At 42.8% G+C, this 24261-nt stretch overlaps 1 protein-coding gene across 2 annotated transcripts in view; it reads left to right on the forward strand.

Annotated features, from left to right (window-relative positions):
* Positions 1–24261, forward strand: part of TMEM132D (transmembrane protein 132D) — a 388920-nt gene that overhangs the window by 322119 nt on the left and 42540 nt on the right. For both annotated transcript variants that reach the window (XM_043529569.1, XM_027830716.3), the window contains exon 5: positions 8002–8145. In XM_043529569.1, the coding sequence (XP_043385504.1) occupies positions 8002–8145 (144 nt within the window). The remainder of the gene's footprint in view (positions 1–8001; positions 8146–24261) is intronic.

Here is a 24261-nt window from a genome sequence, read left to right on the forward strand (position 1 = left end):
AGAGAGTGGTTAAGTTGTTTCAGTTACTGCTTCTGCTCTCTTACTCCTTCTATGAATTTTTGTGCTTTCACAATCACATTTCCCTATTTAAAAAAATATGTTTCTATCCCTTGTTGCTGTGTGAAAGTCCCACACGGTCAGCAGGGGGAGATGACTAAGGCCCCAGTTCAGGAAGGCAGTTAAGCATGTGCTTAAATTCATCCTTATTCAGGAGAGCACTTCAGAATGGGCTTCACTTTGACCACATGCTTAAAGTTAAGCTGGTGCTGAGGGCTCTGTGGAATAAGGAAGCTTTGCGGAACGGAAGCCCATCTTGTCTATACATGGGAAACAGTGAAACTGATTATACACCATGTGCCTGACAAACGTACAAAGTAAGGAAATTGAAAAAAAGAGGGACAGTCCCCTCCCTCTATTTAATATAGTTCAGATACAGTAACCTTCGGTGTCACTGTTTACACTGATATGTGCACGCGTGTCAAACAGAAGTGTGACTGTGAAGTTTGCACAATCTGTTTTTTTTTAAGTCAGTCTCTAGTCCTGATGGTTGCTGAGGAAAGCTGGAAAATATGATCTGTGTGCGTCCTGCAGACTCAGGAACCAGAAAGCAAATAAAAAGAACCCAAACTGTGATGGGTTTTTTGTGGGGGGAGACAAGGATGGTTTTTTTGACTCATGATTTTTAAGTCAAGCTTGTGATTTTGGGGGATCCTGACTCATAATTTTTTGAAAGCTTGACGTTGGGGATAGTGTGTTTCAGCCAAGCAAAGTTGCTTGGGAATGTCCCATCTGTGCCGCTCTGTCATGCAACTAGCCTCTGTGCCTGGTTTTAAAACTCCCACTTCATCTGCCTTAATCATACAGTTCAAAGATGTTTCAAGCTTTTAACCAATGAATTAAATCTTTGTCCTCACAACAAGGAGCTGTGAGATGACTCCACACTTTAAGTGTGGGCTCAGCTTCACTCCAAGACCGAGGACTAATCCGAAATAATCAAATATCAGGTGTTAGGAATTAATAAACATGAACCGTTTCATAGGGACACTGCTATTTGCTTTATATTTCCCCCCTTTAGCTTTCTTGCTTGGCAAATCTCTGATATGTTGTTGTTTTTGTTGCCCATCCTTGTAGTGGTTAACAAAAGGAAAAAAACTGAATTTGACCACATCCTTGAGGATGTCAAGCATTTATAGTTTATTAGTTTAGAAGCTTACTAAATTTAAACAGAAGCATTAACATGGCCTTCGGTTCTCTTGACAGTTATAAACTCTTCCTTGGGGGGATTTCTGTAATGCTGTCTAATCAGCTTAAGGAGTTAATTAAACAGCTGTCACTTAGCTTCTTAATTCTGAGACTTGATGCTAAATAAGATTTTAAATTAGTTATGCATGACTGAGGCATGGATTCTGTGATACAGCTAAGATGGCTTCCAGCGGAAGAGAAGGAGAAGCTAGACCTCATTTAAATGAACAGCAGTGGGATTCTGGGTGACACCCAGATTAATGATCTGGAGACTGATACATGGAAAATCTATGAGGAAAACGGAGGGTACTAGTGAGTGCCAAGTAAGACGAGCTATTCATTCTCATTTGGTGCATGTACTTGACCTTAAGAAGTTCTGATAACTGTTATTCCCTTCCCTAGTACAGTCTGTACACATTAAACCCAAAGACTGAGATACCTACTGAAAACAGTAAGGAACATATGTGTGTCACAAAACAGGTGTCAAGTCTGGATAGTTTCCTTTAGTTTAAACAAATGTGTGTATCCAGATCTGGCACTCTGGCAATGGGCTATAGTATTTCAATGAGCTTTTAATGCTTCTTTCCTTTGTTTGTATAAAGAAATGAACCACAGCAGATGTATTGAACATTAATATGTTTATTCATATGCATCCCACATACTAATTTCTGTTGTGAAATAACTAAAAGCTCTCTTTAAGAAATCAGTATGTCATTTAGAATTCTGATTCCGTCCTCCGACTCTGAAAATCAAGAGCCAGTTTCTGTGCTCAGGTGTAAATCCAGAATAACTCCATTGAAATCAGAAATCGGAATCTATATTTTTAAAACACCATTTCCAAAGCTCATATTTCAAGCTTCCTTGTATTTTGCTGCTCGTCCTCAGAGCTAAAGGCTTTGTGCTGCAAATCAGCTCAAGTTATTTTGAGGAAACATGCCTAGAGGTCTTCTTTGAAAAACAAATTGGTGCCTTGTTCACGGTTGCTTATGGTATGGTGTGGCTTGTAAGGGCAAGGGGGAAAGGCTACTAAAATAAATTCTTTAATCCTGTTGAAGTGCTTTTGGAAGGGAACATCGACGATCGCCACTTTTGTACTTTAATATGAAACAAAGTGGCCCTATTATAAATCTAGTGCAGAACCTCAGACATTAAGCATGAGTCAGTCATCTGCTTGTTTATTCAGGTATTCATATGAAGGCGACCATTCAGAAATAACTGGGGCAGAGAACAAGCTAGTGGGAGGAAGGGAAGAATCACAAGATTTAGAAAGACATTATTCCTTTCTTTCAGTGTAGGAATTAGAGGGCAAAAGGCATCCTAAGGGAAATTAAATTGCAGGGGCACCACCAATTAAAGCTGGGCAACGACTAGGCATTCACGTTTGCCTTTCTAGTTAAAAAGATGGTTGCTATGTGAAGCTTCTCAATGTGTTTCTTCTGGAGGAGTTTATACCTTCAGTTGCTCGATATGAATCTTACTAGATAGACCCGCTCCCCTTATGGGGAAAGAAATCCTTGCGTGGGCTATTATCATTTTATTTCATTGTTATTGGGTTTTGGTGTGCCTGAATTATAGAGATGTGCACCAAAATATACTCTATAACGGTTATAAAAGATCAGCATCTTTTTACAGCTGCTCCGGGAATCAACTTTTACTGGACAGCATATTAGGATAAAGCCTTTCAAAGCCCATAAGTATTCCTAGTTGTATTCCTCTGGCATCAAGTCTCCTATAATCCATGTTAGCTATGGACAAAAAATATAATATTTCTTCAAAAGATTCCAGTATCATTTAATCAGCAGAAAATATCACTTTTAAATTAGTAACTTTTTTTCGATTTATAGCTGTTACACGTTGGAAATTTGCATTATAAATCTCTGTATAGGCTAAATAAGTATCATGTTTGTTTCCTTGGAATGAAATAAGTTTTTTATTTATTTTCACCATGGGAACATTAAGCCTTTTCTAGCCATTAAACAAATGGCTGAAGAAACATTTTTCATGGCCCCTGCTCTTTAAATTGTTGTAAATTCATTTTACACTTCTACATTCAAATGAGAAATGCAGATCAGATATCTAAAGAAGAAATTCTCCAAGTGCAAAAAAGTGGAGTTGCTGAAAACTGCAGAAACAATAAGTTTTGGCTGCTGCAAACAGATTCTGAATATTGCTCGTTTTACTTTGCACCTCTCTTGAAGTATCAAATGGATTTGTCTATTTGGCATACACCAAGTGTTTTGAGGCTTGCTGATGGGAAATCATGATCCTATTTTAGAACGTTAGGGGTTTCTATAAGCTCTAGGAAATATTTCTTTAAAAAGTTTGCAAAGTTTCTGAGGAGACTTTTGTGGTCCTTTAAAAAGTGGCAATGTTGTAATATATTCTGTCAAGCTGATAGGAGTTTTGCATCATGCAACCCATGTTTTTTAGGAATGGACAAGCACACCGATTTTGAGCCTTCCTTAGAGGTTTTTAAGGTCGGGCTTGACAAAGCCCTGGCTGGGATGATTTAGTTGGGGATTGGTCCTGCTTTGAGCAGGGGGTTGGACTAGATGACCTCCTGAGGTCCCTTCCAACCCTGATATTCTATGATACAGTTGGGGTAGGGATCAGGTCCGCCTGCATTTGTACAATACCTAGCCCCATGGGACAGATCCAGCTGGACTCTGGGCATGGGCGGTGGGTATCATAGCCTGAGGCAGGGCTCCCCAAACAGCCAGGCGTGGCCCCTCCCACACTCCCCCTCCTGCTCTTCCCCTGTGGCTTGGCCCCGGCTCAGGCTGGGGCCGCGCTGCCTGCCCTTCTGGGGCTGAGGGGTGGGGGGCTGGAGCCAGCACTCTGGGGCTGGAAGGGGGGAGGCTGGGGTCACGCTGCCCACCTTCCTGGCACTCCAGGGTTGGGGCCACGCTGTCAGCCCAGTGTTTCAGGGTTGGGGGCACTCACCTGGGGCTGGACCGGTGGCTGCAGTGGGTGGCTCTGGGCTTTGGCCGGGGGGGGGGGGGGGAGGGGGCTTGGGTGAAAGGGGCGGGGCTGGATTAGCCTCCCCCAGCCAGCGGTTCATGCTCTGCCCATGTCTCTGGGTTATTAAATGGTTATTAAATGATAACACTAATACTTGAAACTCTACCCAAAACTCAATCCAAATCTAAACTACCAATGCGTCGGATTAACCTTATTTTTATGCTGCTTTTCATTTTTACATTCCTTTGCCAGCACCTCTCTGCAGCCAGTGGTGAAATCCAGAAAAAGAGGCTGCTCCCATGGCTTTCTAGCTCACTTGAGTGTGAGAAGTACCAGAAATGTTATAAAAAACGAGGAGTCCCTGGGGCACCTTAGACTAAATTTATTTGGGCATCAGCTTTCATATTCATCATATTCCAAGTCATTCTTTGCAGACCAAAGAGAGTCAGATATGGTTCTGATAAGCTTTAGAATGGCAAGCTGCTTCTCAGAGCAAACTCATGAACATTTTGACGTTCGCCCTCCACTAGCTGTTAACTAGGGGCAACTTTTCATTTTGAGCGGCGTATCTCATTAGTCAGATTGTTTGCAAAAGCTCAGTATAAACTCTCTCCTTCCCTAGGGCCTGCACTATACAGTACAGACTAGAAATCTCAGGCCACTCACATATCGGTTCCAGCTTAATACTAAGGCCTGGATTCTGCCAACGTAACTTTACTATGACGAGTAGTCCTATTGAAATGAAGCACATGCACAAGGGACTGCAGAAACAGGGCCTAAGGTCTTGGTTCTACAACTCTTATATGTGCCTAGTAGCTGTCCCATTGGCTTCGGTGGGACTACTCGTTAGGGGAAGCCTCCCCACCCCCAAGTGGGTGTAAGGTTTGCAAAATATCTATACAGTATGCAGGAGACTCTCTGTGATACTTCAGATTAAAGAAAAAAATTAAATCATTTGGAAATTTAGTTGCAAACCTCCCGGAGATCCTGGTTGCCAGAAAAATATCTTCTGTTCTGAGAGCAACGCTACGCCCAAGACTGATGGGCCTCATGCTGCAGGCTGGCTGTCCTTACCTTTGTGTGACTTGTAATTTCAGAATATCGGAAGGGTTTGGGGACTGGTTGGGGGAAAGGGGGGGCCTTCTTCTTTACCGTTCTTTTGTAAAATTCTATTTCCCGCTCCCCTTAAAGATCATGAGGTTGCAGGGGCAGACTCTGGCAAGGTAGCTATCAAAAGTGTAGGAGTTTTTTTCCTTCTTTAGATACTGCTTTGATCCCAAATAAAGTGTCTGTTCCTTTAAATAGTGTGAAGAGCCCTTTTTTTATCCCCGTCCTTTAGATGAGAGAGATCCATGCTTCCCCTCTCTCTACCCTGAGAGACGGTAGGGGGAGTCATTGTGGTTTCGATCGTACTTTGTTTCCTTCCACAAGTGAAATCAGGTAAGGCTCAGAACCCATAGCATGAGCTATTTAGATAATGAGAAGTTAGCACTCAGGGGGCTTTGGAAGCCTTTAGTTCATAAGAACCAGTTGAAATCAAGGAGCTCTTGTTCTATGGGATATTCCTTGATTCAGAGGCCTGGTTTTGAGAAGCTCAAAACCTTTCTGGGAATGAGCAGTGCCTTGTAATTAGGAATGGAAGAATGCAGGAGTCAAATTGTGCTCTCTGTTTCCCTTCGTGTAAATCAAGGATAACTGCAGAGAAGACAATGAAGTTACACCAGGGTAACCGAGAGCCCAATTTAGTACTGTGTTTCTGAGTCAAAATGTAGTCCTATAATCTGAACCACAATCCTTAAAATGTATAAGTAATGCATCAAACAGGTAATATTCCTTTTGGAATAAATGTGGCAATAGTGATATAATATTCACTTATATAGCTCATTTCATGTAAAGAACTCAAAGCACTTTGCCGACAGCTTTACTCTTTAAGATAGGGTAGCTCTGTATTATCCTCATTTTACAGACGAGGAGACTGAGACACAAACAGGTGAAGCAACTTGCCCAAAGTCACATGGCAAATCAGTGGCAGAGTCAGGGTAGTTTCCAGCCTCACCATCCCAGGCTCTAAGAACGAGACACACTGGTTCTCATTCTCCATTGCCCTGCTCTCTTTGTGGTCACTTACACCAGATATGAGTGGTTGCATTTTAAACTCACTCTGCTGTGGCATAACCAACTATACGAAGTGCAGAGCAGTGGAGACTGAGGCTCATTGCCTGTGTTTATATGGCCCCAATTACCACAGTATCTGAGCACCACACCGTCCTTAGTGTATTTATCCTCACAACACCCAGAGGAGGTACAGAAGTACTGTTTTTTCACCATTTCACAGATAGAAAACTGAGGCACAGAGCGGCTAAGTGACTTGCTTAAGGTCACTCAGGAAGTCTTCGGCAAAGCAGGAAATTGATCCTGGATTTCCCAGGTTCTAGACTAGTGCCTTTACCTCTGCACCATCCTTCCTCTAACTATGTAAGCACTGTTTTCTCTGACATTTTTGTAGAACGCCAATGGCTACAGAATACCGTCTGGAGAGGGCTCCGATGGTTAAAGGACAAGGCTTAAAACAAGGTACTTTCAGGCGACCAACAGGGCTGTTAACTGAGATCAGCGTGAAGAGGTCTCCTAAAGTACCGACTACTAAATCCTGGGCACGTGCATGCTCATACTGTGTGGAATCTCCTCCAGGTGTCATCCTCTAATATAAGAGTGAGCTGTAGCTCACAAAAGCTTATGCTCAAATAAATTGGTGAGTCTCTAAGGTGCCACAAGTACTCCTTTTCTTTTGGCGAATACAGACTAACACGGCTGTTACTCTGAAACCTGACTGAAATTCACTGAGTGGCAATCAGGAAAGGGGGAGTACCCTAACAGCTCTGATGACAGAAGGGAGTTTGTCACCAGAAGTTCTCTGTACAGAATCAGGGAAACTCTTGAAGCACAGAGCTACTGCCATACATGTGCAGTGGATAGAGCACTGGACTGGGAGTCAGGAGACCTGGATGCTATTCCCTGGCTCTGCCACTGGCCAGGCGTGTGATCTCAGGAAAGTCACCGCCTCTCCATTTCTTTTATCTGGTTAAACTGTACGTTCTCAGGAACTGTCTCTCACTCTGTTTACAGCACATAGCGCAATGGGTTCCCCAACTCAGTTAGGACCTGGCGCTACTATAATGGAAATAATAAATATCCGTAATAATTAATAATGAACAGTGGGTTAAAGAAGAGGGCATGCTGAATGATGGGATCTAGCACTCAGCCAAGTCAGACCAGACACATCACCTGCTCCATATATTACTGGCTCATACTATTTTAAAGATCAGGGTTCCCGAGTCTGCTCCTCAGCCATCCCCAAGAGAATGATTTTGTGCCTTCTACCCCATCAGGCTGGCTAGACCCTTAAAAACAGACCTCTCATTATCCTGCAACAGTGCGTTAAAACACCACACCTGGCTAATATCATACAGTGCTGCGTTGCTACAGTGTTCTGAGCATTGCTATTGAGTTCTATACGGGGAGATCAGACACATGGAAATGGAAATCCTGGCCCCAAGAAGTCAATCCCATTGTTTTGACTGGGGTAAGGATTTCATTCCCAAGTGTTACCTTGCGTTTGGTGCAATTTACTGTACCCTTGTCCCATCCTCTGTGCCAGCAATTCTTGGGAGGTCAGTGGAAAATTAACACAAGCTTCATTTTTATAAGGATAGGTGAAGAAGAGAAGAGCTGGTGTCTGATGACAGAAAGGTGGGCGAGGAGGAAGCGTCTAAACCAAGGGTTTGTTTGGTCTTTTAGGAAGCTGAGATCCTGAACACAGCGATTCTCACTGGGAAAACTGTGGCTGTCCCTGTCAAGGTGGTCTCAGTAGAGGAGGATGGGACCGTGACTGATCTTCTAGAATCCGTGGAGTGCAGATCGTCTGATGAAGACGTAATTAAGGTGAGAACCTATCATTTAATTGAGGGAAGGCCACATCCCTGCAAGAAACACTGCCAGTAGTGTTCTCTGACCTGCCAGGGTCTGTTCTGTGTGTGGCTAGTTTAATCCTTTCCTGACTATCCTTCCATTAAAAGACAAAGAATTATTATCATCATTGTAATGTATAGACCGGTGCACTGGATCTATTAAAACACACTGAAAACCCCAAATCTCCACCCAGCATCTTGGGGTGTGTTTATTAAAAATAAAAAAACAGATAGGGAGGCCAGTGATTGACAGGGCACAGCAGTGTCCTGACCACATCCCTGCACCTGTAGGTCTATCTTAGCTCTACACCCACAGATGATTCCTTTACGCTGGATGACTCTGTCTTGGTTGGCTATGCTGGCTTCAGGGCAAAGTTAGCACAAACTCTGATGCAGGGGAGACTCTTACCTAAGGACTTTGTATTTGCCTAACTTGCAGTTCTCTCACCTCGGTGTAAATCTGGAGTAGCCAGGCTGGGGTTAATGGCATTCCAGCATGGTAAAAGTGAAAGGGCGAAATTCTGCTCTCATTTCAATGGGGTTGAATCAATCAGTGGGGCTACACTGGGGTAACCGACAGCAAAATTGGTCACTGAATGGCCAGAAGACAGTGAAAGACCGTTTGTGAATTGGTAAGTGTAACTTACACCCCCTACCCTCTTATTAGCTGCTTTCTCCTGTTTCATCCCTCTCTTCCAATCCCACAATGGGCATGTCTACACTGCAGCTGGGATCAACCCTCCCAGCCCGCATAGACGGACCTTTGTAATAGGGCTCGCACTAGTGTGCTAGAAATAGCTGTGTGGACAGTGCATCAATGCAGAGGCTTCGGCTATTCACCCAGCTCAAGCCCACTTTACTCCCTGGGTCCAAGATCGGGTGGCTAGCTCAAGCCTCCACTGCTGCGTCCAGATAGCTAAGTTTAGTGCATTAACGCAAGCCCACCAGTGCAAGTCTGTCTCCCTGGGTTGTGTGGCTCACTCCCAGCTGCAGTGTAGACATACCCACCAAGGGACTGGAAGTGGAGCTGTACCCAGTGAGAAAGTTACACCAGTTTAGGCTTAGGCTCAGACTTGCTTGTGCTGTGTAACTCCTACTACTGTTCACCTTTTCTCTGGCCCCTTGTCTCCAGCTGAAGTTCATTTGATTTCTTGGTCATTCCTAGCTTCTCTGCTTGAAGGGAAAGTAAACATATATATTAAAATGGACACAGCCTTGAGAAATGCATCCAGAGATAGCAAATGCTGTGAGCCTTATTCTGCTGAGGACCAGAAAATGAAAATGAACCTCCATGTGATGGAAGGAAAATTGTTTTGCAAGTGAAGTGCCTCCCACTCATAGGTGTGATTTGGAAGAAGAAAGAAAAAGAAGAAAAATTTGTGACAAATAAAGCACAAACACCTACACATGAGAAATTACCCAATCTATATGATGTCTTTATGAGAGAAAAACACTGAAGCATGATCCAGTTTCTTTTGCCACTGATCTCTAAGTATGGTAATCTGACTTTCAGGACTTTCTGCATTAGGGGACTGGTCCTGCAAACCTTTGGGCATGTATGTCACTTTTTACATAGGGGTATGATACACAAGTGTAAAATGACTCCCATGGTTTTCAGGATCAGGCCCCAAATGTGTAAGAAAAAAACACAGCTAATAAACTCAGTGCTTTCTACATCCCTTCAAGCCACGCAGCATGCATGTCCCAGTTGAACTGTCACCTCTGAACTGAGGGCACCATGGGACCCCTCAAGTTCAACATTTCCTTATTTCAGTTCTCAGCACTCACAACTGCTCTACTTTAGAATAAAAGCAGCCTGAATTCATTCTCCATTCCTTTTTTTTTAAATTTTCACTCACTTAACCTGCCAGCACACTGTTAATGCTCGAAATGATTTTAAAAAAGAGCTAGATAAATTCATGGAGGATAGGTCCATCAATGGCTATTAGCCAGGATGCGCAGGGATGGTGTCCCTAGCCTCTGTTTGCCAGAAGCTGGGAATGAGCAACAGGGGATGGATCACTTGATGATTACCTGTTCTGTTCATTCCCTCTGGGGCACCTGGCAATTGGCCACTGCCGGGAGACAGGCCATACAGGGTCAGACCAAAGGTCCATATAGCCCAGTATCCTGTCTTATGTTCTTATGATTGTCTCAAGACAAAAGGTTCAGATCTGGCTTTTGAAGATAAAACTAGGTGATCCTAATAGTCTTAAAATCTGTAAATCTATGTAGTGACATCTCAGTCATAGAGGCCTTGATCATGAAAGGTGCCGAGTACCCTCAACTCCTGTTGACTACAAGCCCATCTCTAGAACAGTTACTCTTCTGGCTTCAATGGGATTAAGCACTTCACAGGAGATAGTCAGATTGGGCCATATTTTTTTTTCTCATGGGTTCACAAGCCTCATTATGCATGTACTGTAATCCACTGTGATGTGCTATAAAGGGTTGTAGATTTCACCATCAGCTTTCTGCAGAAGTGAAATAGCCATTTGGTTTATTTAGTGTGGAGTAATATAACTATGAATACTAAACGTTTTTAAGAAACCCAGCATATACCATTTGGTTGGTATATGTTAATGGACAAGGGGAGACCATGATAGACAGTGCTGGAGAGAGACGACGGTGTGAGGTGGGTTCAAGAAACCTAATAAAAGAATGACAACAATATGGGTTTGTCTGGAGTTTGCCATTATCACCTCAGATACTCACAGCTGGCTGTCCTTACAGACAGGCTTCTCTAGAAGAGAAAATGAGATAGACAGCCAAAAATTAGCACTAAAACCAGGCCAGCTAAAAGAAAATTCCTTTGTGAATCCAAAGTTGTTGGTTTTTAAAAATGTTTTTAAACCTAATCCATCTGGCAGCCAATGGGCCTTAATCACTAAGGGCCTCTCCCTGAGCTGGTGTAAATCAGCCTCATTCCAATGACTTCAGTGGAGTTGCGCCAATTTACACCAATTGAGGATCTGGCCCTGTGTGAAATTTTCCTCAGCCAATGGTTGACGGGAACATTGCGTTCTCTCAGCTGCGCATTTTCCCATTTTAATTTGGATGCACACACTAGCGGGATATGTTTAGCTCCAAATCTATCCTCTCTGGGCCCCATTAGCTGATATGTCTTTCCTAGTGGACATCTTGTGGCATTGAAGTGAGACTGAAAGCTCCATTTTGTTCCAGTGGGGAACACCAGCAACTGGAGGCTTTGCTTAATATTCCTTGACGTGAGCCCTTAAGACCAGTGCAGGTAATCAAATGTTACTGTCAGAGGAGCAACCTGCTGAGAGCTTCAAGTTTACCTCCAAGTTAAGGAGGGAAGAAACAAGGTAACTAAACAGCTTGAAATGCATAGAGCTGTAGATGGTGAAAAGTGACTTTTGTTAGCTATATTTCAACTTTTCTGTCAAGGGATTGTAACTAGAGCTGTAGAAATAACTGATTTTTCAGTTTGCTGGCAATTCTGAAAAATCAGGGGGAAATATTGTGTCATATCGGCCCAAACAAAAAAATATCCTTGCCCCGAAAAGCTGAAAATTTTTTGTTTCAGGTCAAACAAAATTTCGTATTTTGATTATGTCGCAACATTTCATTCACCTGTAATGAAACAATTTTGAGTTTTTTACTTTTTAAAAATTATTTTAATTACATTGCAGTAAATTTCACAGTAAAAAGTCATTTTGAACTGAGAAATCTAAATGTTTTCATTCAAAAACATTTTTTTTAAATATTCAGGTTTTTTTCAACTGAAACATTTTGTCAAATTCAGCACAAAGTCAGAAAATGTTTCAGCTGGCCAAGTCTGTATTTTTCAGTGAAAAAAAATTTTGGCTGAAAAACTTCGCCTACCTCTAATTGTAACATTTACACCCATTCTACTTGTTTTAGGCCACTGCATCTTCACAATATACCTTGTACAGAAGATGAGGCCAAGCAATTTGAAAGTCCAGCATGTTATATGTTTCCTTTTTAAAATCTACACGGGGTTTCCATTTATCTTAACAGTTGAAAACCCAGCCATCATGCTGGTGGCTTCTGATTACACATGCCTTTCTGTCTCTCTTAATCCTCATTTTTTTTTCTGCTTCTGCAAGATCCTTCTGAGTCTGGTAAATCTGCCACTGATTTAAAAAATGGATTTGTTTAATGTAGGTTCAGAAAGAAAAATTACAAATTAGTTGACATGTATTGCTTAGCCATTGTGGAGATCATGGACCACATTCTTAGCTTATGTAAATGAAATCAAGGATGTTACATCAGTTTTCATCAGCTGAAGATCTGGCCCCACTTCTTCTGTATGGTGATATTTATAAAGAATGTGTTTGCACTTTAAAGTGTTAATAAAGAGGCAGTGTGGCTACGAATAAGTGGGTGGGTGTGAAGCCACTATATCTCCTGTGCCGTTTCAAAATTAGACTGGACAGTGAAATGTAGAATACACAGTGATCCTTATTAAATAGCTAACATTTGCCAACCGTACCACAGTAGTTTCCAGCGTTTAGAAAAAGAAATCAATGCAACATCCCAGCAAACAATCCTACATTGGCAGAGGGGTAGGCAAGACTTGGGTCCTTTTCATCTTTAATTTCATCTAAATCTGAATCATAGTAAGTTAGTGGACAGCCTTGTGTTGTCTGGAAAGTGCACAGGGACCCATTGAGATTAGCGTGCTGTACTAGGAGCATCATCAGAGCTGAAATCTTAGAAGAGTCCAGTTTTTCAGTAGAGGCCCAGGGAAACACAGCGTATCGCTACACTGCAATAAAACACCCCTGGCTGGCCCGTGTCAGCTGACTCAGGTTCACAGCGCTTGAGCCGCAGCCTATGAAATTGCAGTGTAGACGTTGAGGCTTGGGCTGGAGTGTGGGCTCTGGGACCCCGCAAGTCAGGAGGGTCCCTGAGCCCAGGCTCAAATGTCTACACTGCATTTTTATAGCCCCGTGAGCCTGAGTGAGCTGACACAGGCAAGCCACAGGTGTTTTATTGCAGTGTAGACATACTCACAGAGACACACCCACAGCATATATCCAAGGGGGCAGGTTCTAATGGGTCACTACTACGAAGCACCGGGGAGCTGTGGGGTGGAATAACTCAGCTGATTGGTAGTGGCACACAGAGTCCTAGAATGTAGCCCAGTGACTGAAAATTGTTGCTTATGAGACAGACTTTGAAATAAGTAAGTGGTTGGTTCAGTTCAGTTCAGTTCTTGCTACTCAAGGCAGGGTCCTCATCCTTGTACTTATCTTTAAAACACGCAAGCAAATGTTTGGCACTATATGAATAACGGAATAATATAATCCAGCAAGTGTCTGTATCCCAAAAATCATCCTTGCAACTTCCACTCTTCTTAGCGAGAGACCAGGAACTGAATGGGAATAGTGACGACTAGCAATGGTCCCTGAGGCTCAGACACAGTGGTGGGGTGGGGTGGGATGGTCAAGCTTGCCCTGCCATTGTCTGTTCTGTAACTGATCCAAGGCTGTCAATCTAGCACCTTCCACCAGCATTTAATTCACTTTGATTTGGACTGGGTGTGATTTTAAAAAGTGGGGACCCTGGGATTAGGTTTTCACCATTCTACACTTAGCACTTGTACAATGCTTTACGTTTTCCATCTTCTGTAAAAACAACAATAAATCTGGAACATGCCTCAAAAGAGAAGCAAGTATTATGGTCTGAAGTAAATAGGATGAAATTCAATAAAGACAAATGCAAAGTTCTCCAATTAGGAAGTAAAATCAGTTGCACACATATAAAATGGGAAATGACTGCCTAGGAAGGAGTACAGCAGACAGGGATCTGGGGGTCATAGTGGATCACAAGCTAAATGTGAGGGAACAGTATAACACTATTACAAAAAAAGCAAACATCATTCTGGGATGTATTAGCAGGAGTGTTATAATTGTAACCGTTCTGCCAGGCAGAGCCAGCAGCAACCAGGGCCGGCTTCAATATGTAGAGGTTCCTTTCCATCGATACAACACAGAACCGGCTCGAGCCCCGACCCAGTAACCTGGGAAAATTATACACCACCGCTTGATGCCTCTGAGAGGCAATACTTCACCACTCACAAGCACAGAGTCTGAGTGTAGAAATGAAACTTTTAATAAAAGGAGGGAAGTAACTCGATGTTAATTTGGGAAAACACCGGAAACAGGGTTCATAAACATAAACCATGAGCAAAAGACACACCCCCAAGTAAGATGGGCAGTGTCCTTTTCCCCTCAGGCTCTTCAGTCGAGCAACCCAAAATGTGCCAGTCCCTTCTCTGCACCCCACACACAGTTGCTGTCTGTGGTCAGTGCAGACCTAGAGTTCAGAGGTGCATCTGCAGATTTCACCTCCCACCCTTGGTGGAGGTAAGGAGGCACCCTATTTGCTCCACTGCTTGGGCACTCGTCCGCTGCCCTGCTGGCTGCTTCACTGTGCCTCTCCACCAGCCGCCCTGCTGGCCGCTCACTCTGCTGTGACTTCTGCACATCAGTCTCTTAGTGATTTTCAGCTCTTTGCAGGCTGGGCAAAAACACTGCCCCATCTCAAGTGATTTCAGCTCTCAGTAATTGAGCATTTAAAATAACAAAAGAGGCTCCTAATGAAGCCTATTTAGCTCTTTCTTTGAACAGTGATGAGGAACAGGTTAAACCAGTTAGGGAGGACCTTTGGGGAGGGTTCACAACCTCCTGACTGGGACACCTGTTCCCATCCCTTTTACTTTCACAGGGCTCTGGCATTTGAGTCCCTGGCTTAATGAGGTTCTTTCATCTGAGGGTGACCCTCCCCCTCATCTGAGGGTGACCCCTCCCCCCGATTTGGGACAGGTGAAGCACAGTCCTGCTTCCCTGTATTCCTACAATAATTACAACATTGGTCACCATATTTCACTACCCCTGCATTCAGTACTAAAGTGATTTGTAACCCAACACCAGCCAAAACTGATTACTTTGACACCTCTCTATCTGCTGAATATCTAAGCAGAGTAGGAGCAAACTGTATTTACATAAACACATCCAAAGTCTAGCTTTCAGGGGAGCATTCATTCAGACCCTGCTTACATAATCAAGACACAAGGAGTAATTCCTTCGCTCTACTACACGCTGATTAGGCCTCAACTGAAGTATCATGTCCAGTTCTGGGCACCACATTTCAGGAAAGAAGTGGGCAAATTGGAGAAAGTCCACAGAAGAGCTACAAAAATGATTCAAGGTCTAGAAAACATGACCTATGAGGGAAGATTGAAAAAACTGGGTTTGTTTAGGCCGGAGAAAAGAAGACTGAGAGGGGACATGATAACAGTTTTCAAGTACATAAAATGTTGCTACAAGAAAGAAGGAGAAAAATTGTTTTCCTTAACCTCTGAGGATAGGACAAGACGCAAGAGACTTAAATTGCAGCAAGGGAGGTTTAGGTTGGACATTAGGAAAAACTTCCTGTCAGGGTGGTTAAGCACTGGAATAAATTGCCTAGGGAGGTTGTGGAATCTCCATCGTTGGAGATTTTTAAGAGTAAGTGAGACAAACACCTGTCAGGGATGGTCTAGATAATACTTAGTCCTGGCCATGAGTGCAGGGGACTGGACTAGATGACCTCTTGAGGTTCCTTCCAGTCCTACTATTCTAGGATTATTGTTCAATTTTACCTATCTGGAAACTGAGACACAGAGAAATTAAGGCCCCGATCCTGCAAAGACTCATACGTGCTTAGTTTTAAACCTGTGAGTAGACTCATAAAGTTCAGCAGGATTACTTATGTGCTTAACATTATGTGCATGCATAAATCTATGCAGGATCAGAGTGTAGGTGACTAGACCATGGCCAAATAGTGATTAGAACTGAGAAGTTTCTGGCTTCCACAAATATCCCATAGACCTCAGTGCCTTGGCAGCAAAAACCCAATTTCTGCTGGCTTAGTTAAACCTCCATGTATCACACTGTATCATCACTGTATTTTCAGTACACCTGCTGTGCTTCAGACTTAGACCCTAGTGCATGTCAGAGCCACACTCATAACAACAGAAGGAATTACAGGTGAAATGAGCTCAGGTGCACATGGCCCTCTGTACCTCATAAGACCTATGAGAGTTTGGTCCAGATAAAGAGGCAGCACAGGGTCTATCTGCAGCTCACTGTGCTATGATGTGGTAGGCTTCATGCCGGTTGCACAAGCAAAGGGTCACCCTGCAGGTCCATGGCTGAGGGATGAATTTCCCAGTGCCTGCATCTATCCTGCCCAAATTCTGATCTCTCAAGCTGTGAGTGGATAGTGAATAGTGAATTTCATCCCAGGGTCATTGCTTACTTTTTTATCAAACCACCTCTGCAGAAACAAGGCCCAAATTTGTTCTGGTATGAATAATCAGCATTTGGTTATTGCTTCAGAGGCGAGGAATATAAGGCAATTTTGTTCCAGCCACTCTGAGTGGTACTGAAAGGACAGTAATGCCTCTGATATTTTGTAAAGTCTTATTGCAGAGTAATAAATCCTGCACTAAAACTCAGTGTGGTCTTGTTAGTGGCAAAAATTACCACTCTCTAGTCAAGTGCCGCCCATTACATGCTGCTCTCACCAGAACTAAAGTATTCAAGTCTTTTAAATAGCCTGACTCAGGCAGTGTTTTAAAACATTAAACTAGTAGCATCTGCTTCTCCTCTTTCTTACACCTATGTAATAGAGGAGAAAATTCTCCTCTGTGAAAATCAGTGGAGTGACACTGGTTTAAAACCATCGGGAGAAGATAATCAGGCCCATGATTGTGAGTGGGGCTGCAGTTTGACCTTGACAGTTGGAGTGTTGCCAATGCTCACAATTTTATTGTGTCATTATAGTTGGTCTTAAATCTCCAGCGCTTGGAGACATGGGATTGGGTGAGAATTCCAAGCTTTTCCTTTTTTTGAAAAGTAATTTTTTAGCCCTCATGGTTGCAGATAAAAACTTGAAAATACGAAGTAAATGTATCCTAAAGATGCAAAAAATCAGAAGCTGAGTAAAAGCATTATTTTTCATTTAAATCTTATGATTTTTTAAAGACAATCTCATGATTTTGAGGGCCTGCCTCACGGTTTTTAAATGCTTGGGATTGGTGATACTGCAATTAAAAAAAAAAACTATGAGTGATCAGTAGAGATGGTCAGAATACTTCAAATGAAACATTTTTGTGTCAGAAAATGGGATTTCATTAAATAAAAATTTTCTGTGGGAAAAGATTGGTTTCAGCAGAATTTTCTGTTGGGGAAAATCAAAATGGAACATTTCCCTTTGGGTCAGTTGGATATTAATCTCTGTGTCCATCTGAAGTATCCATGAAATCTCAGTTCTGGATCCCTCATACCTCCGTTCTCCCCTTTAGGCTCTGGTCCTTGACTGGACTACATCTCCCATGATGCACTGTGGTGTCTCACTGTGGCTGAGCTGCCATGACACACTCTTATTAACATCAGCTCATCTTGAAACAAAACTTTCCATTGCAGATCAACAAATGGGAATGAAAAGTTTCAATTCAGGGGTGTCTAAACATTTATTTTGATCAAAAGAATTGAAATAAATAACTATGATCTCAACCCATTTTCAATATTCCTGAATGAAATTTTTTCTAAACTTTCCATTCCATGAAAAGTTTTGATCATTCACCTTTTCATCCCAACTCAGGATGAAAATAGAAGTGGGATAGAAATTCCATTTTGCAATCAGCTCTATGGATCAGAAGGGAAAGATCAAAGCTCATGAAAATATAGTGTTAAAAATAAAAGCTGCGAATGAGCGACAGGGGAGGGATCACTGGATGATGACCTGTTCTGTTCCTTCCCTCTGGGGCATCAGGCACTGGCCACTGTTGGAAGACAGGATACTGGACTAGATGGACCCTTGGTCTGACCCAGTAGGGCCATTCTTATGTTAAATTCTTATAAAAGTCACAAGAATAACTAGTATGGCCTGACTTGATGCTGTTTTTAGTGGGAGCAGAAATAGATCCCTGATCTTCCCAGGATTAAAATCAGGAAAGGCAAAAATATGTACTGAAAGTAGAATTTGCCTTACCAGCCCAACCCGTGGCTTCCTTGGAATGAATTGAAACGCTCATTGAAAGTCATCGGTGCTCATTGCAAGAAGGTCAAGGTTTAACTTGGCTCTCAATAGAGCTGGTTGACTTTTTGCAGTCACCCACACACAGCAGTTTCTATGTGGCAATAATCATGGCTGTGTTTTCTTTAGAATCATGAAAGTTATGGAATATAGTATGAAAGTGGAGCTGTAGCTATGATAGCACACAGGTCAAATTCATTGCTGGCATGAGACTTCCACTGACGTTGAGGGAGTTGCCTCCACATAGGGCATCAGTGAATTTGGCCCTTTGTGCCTACTTGGCAGAGACTGTATGTGTAGTGCATCCGGGGGGAAATAACCTCCTCTGTCCATTGATATTTCTATTTAATAATAGTAAGGAATGAGCCTGATAAAGAGTAAGACAAGCTCCTTAAGGATATCCAAATGGTCTTGTCAAAGAGCATCTCTCACTAGGTTCTCGGTAAGGAATTCCTTCCAGACTGACTAGTGGGGCAGGGGGCAAAAAAAAAAAAAAAAAGAGCACAAGAGACAATAAACACAATTTCACTTCTCATTAGTAGGTGATCTGAATTGTTTATGGTAAGATGCAGAAAGGCAGGTCATGGTCATTTGTGGTTGTAAGAAGCAGGAAATGACCTAGTTCGCAGAGCTGTCAGCCAGGTATTGTCTCTTTTTATTGTTACTTAATTGGGAATTTCTCATTTTTCTTCCTTTGAGGAGAGTGGCTGCATTCTGAGATTTTGGAAAAGGCGGTTCAGTCCCGGTGTCAGTTAGTAAGGAAACTGGATGCCTTTCTAGAGTTAGAAGACTGAGGAGGGAAAGTGTGTGAACTGGGAAAAGGAGCTCTAATAGATCAATCCATCCCCAATTCTTTCAAGGGAAGTAAGTCTTATTTACTTTTGACCAGGCATTTCCATGGTAGCATGAGGTCACCTCATTAACATAATGACATTATACATTTGGAAAGTATCAAGGATCACCTCTTCCCATCTCCTCTATCATTGCTGGAAATCCATCACATGGAATATGATAGTCTGATCTCCAATCCCTCCAGAAGAAAGTAAAAAAACATAAAATCCCCCAATAATATGGCATGGGGCAATTCAATCCATAGATCCCACAAATGAAGGTGCTCAGATACCACGGTTTTGAGGGTCATATAAGTGCCCAAGCAGGCAGATTAGATTGACAGGTAGATCACCATGTTTAAGTATCACATGGTCTATGAGAAACCTTAGATGTCCATACAGGATGGGATTTTCAAAAGTGCCTTGACTTCCAAATGGGAGTTGGGTGTCTGGCTCTTTTAGGTGCTTTCGAAGATCTCACCCAGAAGGTACTGCATCCCAGTGATGATGGAGGATTCTTCCAGTACTTCCTGGAAAAGATCAGTCCAAAGGTTGATTGCCCTCTCAGAGAAAATGACAGAGCGAGAAAATGGGTGGGTGGGATGAGCAGAAACACAAATGGAGCCTAATTTACTTCTTACTTACACGGGGGTAGATGACAAGTAGCCACACTGAAGTTAATGGAGTTGTGCTGCTATAAGTGAAAGGTGAATCAGGCACAGGGAATCCAACAGTACAGGTCTCCAAAGTAGGAATCTGCATTAAAGAATCGTAAGATGAGAGCTGTGCTCTTAAAACACCCTCCCCCGCTCTTAAAAGTCGTCACATTCTCCAGTTACAGTGATTTGTAAAAAGAGCATCTATCACCTTTTTTTTAAAGAGGTCGTATTTATAGTGCTCTGTGCAGGCTCCAAGTCATCCTGCCAATGAGGATTCAAGACTCTTAATGCTGTTTTATTACCATGCAGTAAAATGTTATAATATGGCAGATAAATTACTGTCCTCTAGATCCAGTTTAGGATTTTTTTTCTGGACATAGTGGGTGCGATATATCTACCAAGCTTTGTATCTTTTGTTTATCATTAATAGGACTGTCCAGGTGTTGTGTTAGCTACAGAAGGGCTCTGATATTGTTGTAATATCAACATACAAGACCAGATCGTCAACTAGTGTAAATCTGTATCGCTCCACTGACTTCAATGGTTCTATGCCAATTAATACCAGCTGAGGATTTGGCCCTTTGCCTGAAACTTAGCAGAGAAGCTTCTGGAGAGGTTAGGTCCTGAAACCACATCCACTGCCCTGAAAATCAGATACAGGGCTTGTGGGAAAGTGTTGAAGCCCGCAGAGACAATGGGAGAAGCTAGAGACTGGTTGGAGATTATAGGGATATTCTGAAGGAAAGGAAGCCAAGGAAATGGGGGGTGGGGAAGAAGGACCTAGTTGAACCCAAGCCCCAAGAACTGTGCTCATCTCTAGCCCACAATCCACGCTCTCTTCCCCTTAATTGATGAAGGTGGGGCAGTATAGTCCAATAGTTAAACCATAACAGTGAACCGTAGGAAACCTGAGTTCTAATCCCATCTATGCTCCAACCATTTCAATTGCCCATGCGCTAGTAAGATGGGGGTAAGAATTAGAGCAGGTCAAAAGTTGGAATGTCCATTCTCAGGGAAATGCTCAAATTTTGAAAAATATTAGTTCCATTTCAAGACAAAAAGTGGAAATTCCCCAAAAATGTCATTTTGCAATAATGAAAATGTTTCTTTTTGAAAATTTGTAAATGAAATTCCACACGGGAGCCCAAGCCCAAGCTTCAAGGCCACCTGCTCAGCTGTGGCTCCCAGGGCTTCTAGGGCTGATGCAGAGAGCCTAGAAGCCTTGGGAGTCACAGCTGAGCTGGGAGTGTAGGAATCGGGGCTCCCAGGGCTGCCTGTCTCCCAGCTCTGCAACAACAAGCAGGGAAGAATTGAGAGCTCCCAGGACTTCCAGGCTCCCTGCTACAGAGCCAGGGGTCTAAACCCTGAGAGCCCTGGGTAGAACTGGGGGTTCCAGACGTGCCAGACTCCCGGCTCCATGTCAGGGAGCCTGAAAGCCCTGGGTGATATGTATGGCAGGCTGCCCTGGATCCTGGAAAACCTGGAGTCCCGGACCCAGGAACAGTCCTTCAGGCAGGCTACCAAGGAGGTTTGAAACCTGCCTGCCTGCCAAGCAGGGTTCCATGACCCATCTGACCATTTCTCTTTTGACTCATCTCATGATCTGATAGAAGAATGTTCTGTGAGAAAAATTCCAACCAGCTCCAATGGCAGTGCTTACCCAGCTGTGCAAAGATGCTCAGATGAAAGGCCCCACTTAAGTTCAAAGTATTATTACTATGTGATATATTTGACTTTCTCAGAAACTAATTAGGATGGAGCTCACTATTTTTCTGAAGCAGCCCTGCTAAATTGACCTTAATCACAGCACAGCCCGATACTCCCTTTCGCAAGACACTAGTGGATGAGTAGAAATTTTAGAGCTCTTTCCTTCACATCTGCCAAGGCATAGATTGTGTTTGAAAATGTTCACCTAGATCTGCTGACTGACGCCTTGTTACCCTGCGTACCCTCTCTGGACACTTTTAACTACTTTTTAAATCATTCAGATAAGGTCCTGACCCTATTTGCCCCAGTCTTAGCAGAGAGGATACTGTTTGTATGTCAGACCCCTGGCTAAAGGAGCTTACTCTGGTAAGATACACTGTTCAGATCTCTGAAATTCATGCATTCAAACCAGGAATCTTACTAATCCTTTCCCTATTCCCTAATGGGCAGCTAATCGTGCTCACTAATTACCAAGCGAAGGAATATTTTCCATGGCTGGTGGAAAAACAGCTGCATGGAGACCCATATGAAGCAAAGAGAATATCAGCACATGGAGACCTTGTAACAAATGGGCACGGAGATGCCCAGCATTCAATACCTTAACCACTATTAACTCCTTAGACAAAGCTGAGCAAGGAATCTCAGCTCCGGAGGTAGAATGACTGCTTAGATCGTTTCCACTTAGCACCACAGATGGGCATTTTGGATTTCTGAATACGGATGCGGTGATACTAAATTCAAGTGGAAATCCCGCAGAAGAAAGTTCTCATAAAATGCATAAAGTACAGGGACGTGTGTCTCCATGGATTTTTCTGTGTCTGTTAGCCCCTGCACAATTGCATATATGTTCCAGAGAGATTACGTGGTTGTGGGCATCTGCTTGAAATGGACTTTTCTCTTCAATAGCCTAATAATGGTATCATTGCCAACATTCAGCTAGGGCTTTCCTGCCTAGCAGAGGCCACACTGGCTTCTCCCCCATCCATCATCCTCGTTCAGCTTCACCTCTCGTTCCTCCCACTGTTCTTCTGTAACACTGGCCTGCTACTCGACTGGCAGCTGCTGCCTTTTTCTGTGCCTGGTTTTTCTTAAATCTTTCTGTCTTTGTCTTTCTGATCCTGCCCTCTCCTTGCTTCTAGTTTCAACATGCTGCCCCTTTCACCCTTCTTGTATTGGCCTCCTAGGGCAGCTTTTAAAAGCTACCATATAGTAAGACGTGTTACTGCAGGGATAGTATTACACTGGCAAAACCAGCTGGTGAGCCAGTATTTTGCTACTGAGATGAAGTGAATGTAGAATTCCTGTGAACATAGTGTGTACAGACACCTGCCTCTTAACCACATTATCTTTATGTATAGCATAAGTAGCTATTATCCTAGGGCCACTTTTCCAAAAGAGCTCAGTTAACATTTAGGCTTGTAAAATAAGGGCCAGTTTGGGTAGAGAAAACATATCCCTGTGAAAAGTGGATTCTCCCTTTTGCAATGGAATAATCAAATGCAGAGTGTACTCTTCTCAAGGTCCCCCTTACCTTAGACCTTAGGCCATCCCGTGCTTTGCTGCACATTGAGCTACACACATTTGCCATCCTTGCCTGTCAACTGTCCTTCTCTCCAAATCTTCCCATTTCATGTTGAGGTGCTTGATGTCATTCAGAACTGTTCCTTTCCGTGTTAGTCGCGGTCTTCCTCTTTCTTCCTGCATTTTCTGGCTTCCATTCAAGGGCAGTATTTGGTAAGCGCTCTTTTTCCAAGGTTCCCCACCACCAATATATTGAGGAAGTCTGCTGTGGGTTTGGTTTGTTATCGCTAGCTGGTGAGAAATATTTTAGAACAGGAGACTGGGATTCAGGACTCCTGGGTTGTTTTCTCTGCTCTGCACTGACTCACTATGAGCCATTTGGCAAGTCACTTACCCTCTCTGTCTCAGCTTAGTTCATTTGTAAACTGGGTTTGGCATTACTTCTTGACCTCAAATGGTGTGGAGAGCTTTAATTAACAAGTGTTTGCAAAGTGCTTTGAGATCTTTGGATAACAGGTTACAAATAATAATTATGATTATCTATAACAACATCCTTGTTCTCTATTGTATTCGTGTGAGAGGATTTTCCCTCGCTCCCTTTATAAAATTGCCAAGAAGTTGTCTGTGCTGTCTATATTTAGGTGTTTTTCATAGCAGGCATTAGTTCTATTATTTCATTTCCACACTAGCTGCCCATATCATAGGTGAAGGGATTCCCTTGTTTCAGCCTCTTGAATGCAGGCTCACCTTGTTAAATTGGTTACAGGATGATAACTGTGTCCTTTGGCAGCACAGCTCTGGTGACCATTCAGTGATATATTAGGAGCTGGTGGGTATTATAAAAGGCTGCCTTCCCCATCCCAACATGTATGATCCCTTTAATCTAATGTTAAAAAATAAGATCATTTCTTTGTACACAGCTATTGAGTATGGCACTCTAAAAAGCCTTTTGATTAAAGTAAATTTGGGGTCTTTATTTAGAGTTCTGGATTTAGGTGCCTTCATCAACCAGTTTTGGCTTTTATGTGTATCTAAAAAGCACCATAATGTGTGTGATTTCAGATCTCTTTGATTATGAAAGGACACTGACAGAGCTGGAGCTGATACACAAAAACTCAACCCTGGTGCAAGATGTAATCCAGAGGCTATATTTTATACTACCACAAGACAATGAGAGAGAGGAGCAAACCTCTGGTATAGGAGAACTTATAATTTGCCCTGGTGACTAGGTATCTAAAGGCACAAAGCATGTGTGCCAAGCTGTCTGTAAACATTATATTAATTGTACTTGAGTGC

The sequence above is a fragment of the Chelonia mydas genome, chromosome 15, assembly GCF_015237465.2.
Source record: "Chelonia mydas isolate rCheMyd1 chromosome 15, rCheMyd1.pri.v2, whole genome shotgun sequence".
In the NCBI taxonomy this organism is placed as follows: Eukaryota; Metazoa; Chordata; order Testudines; family Cheloniidae; genus Chelonia; species Chelonia mydas.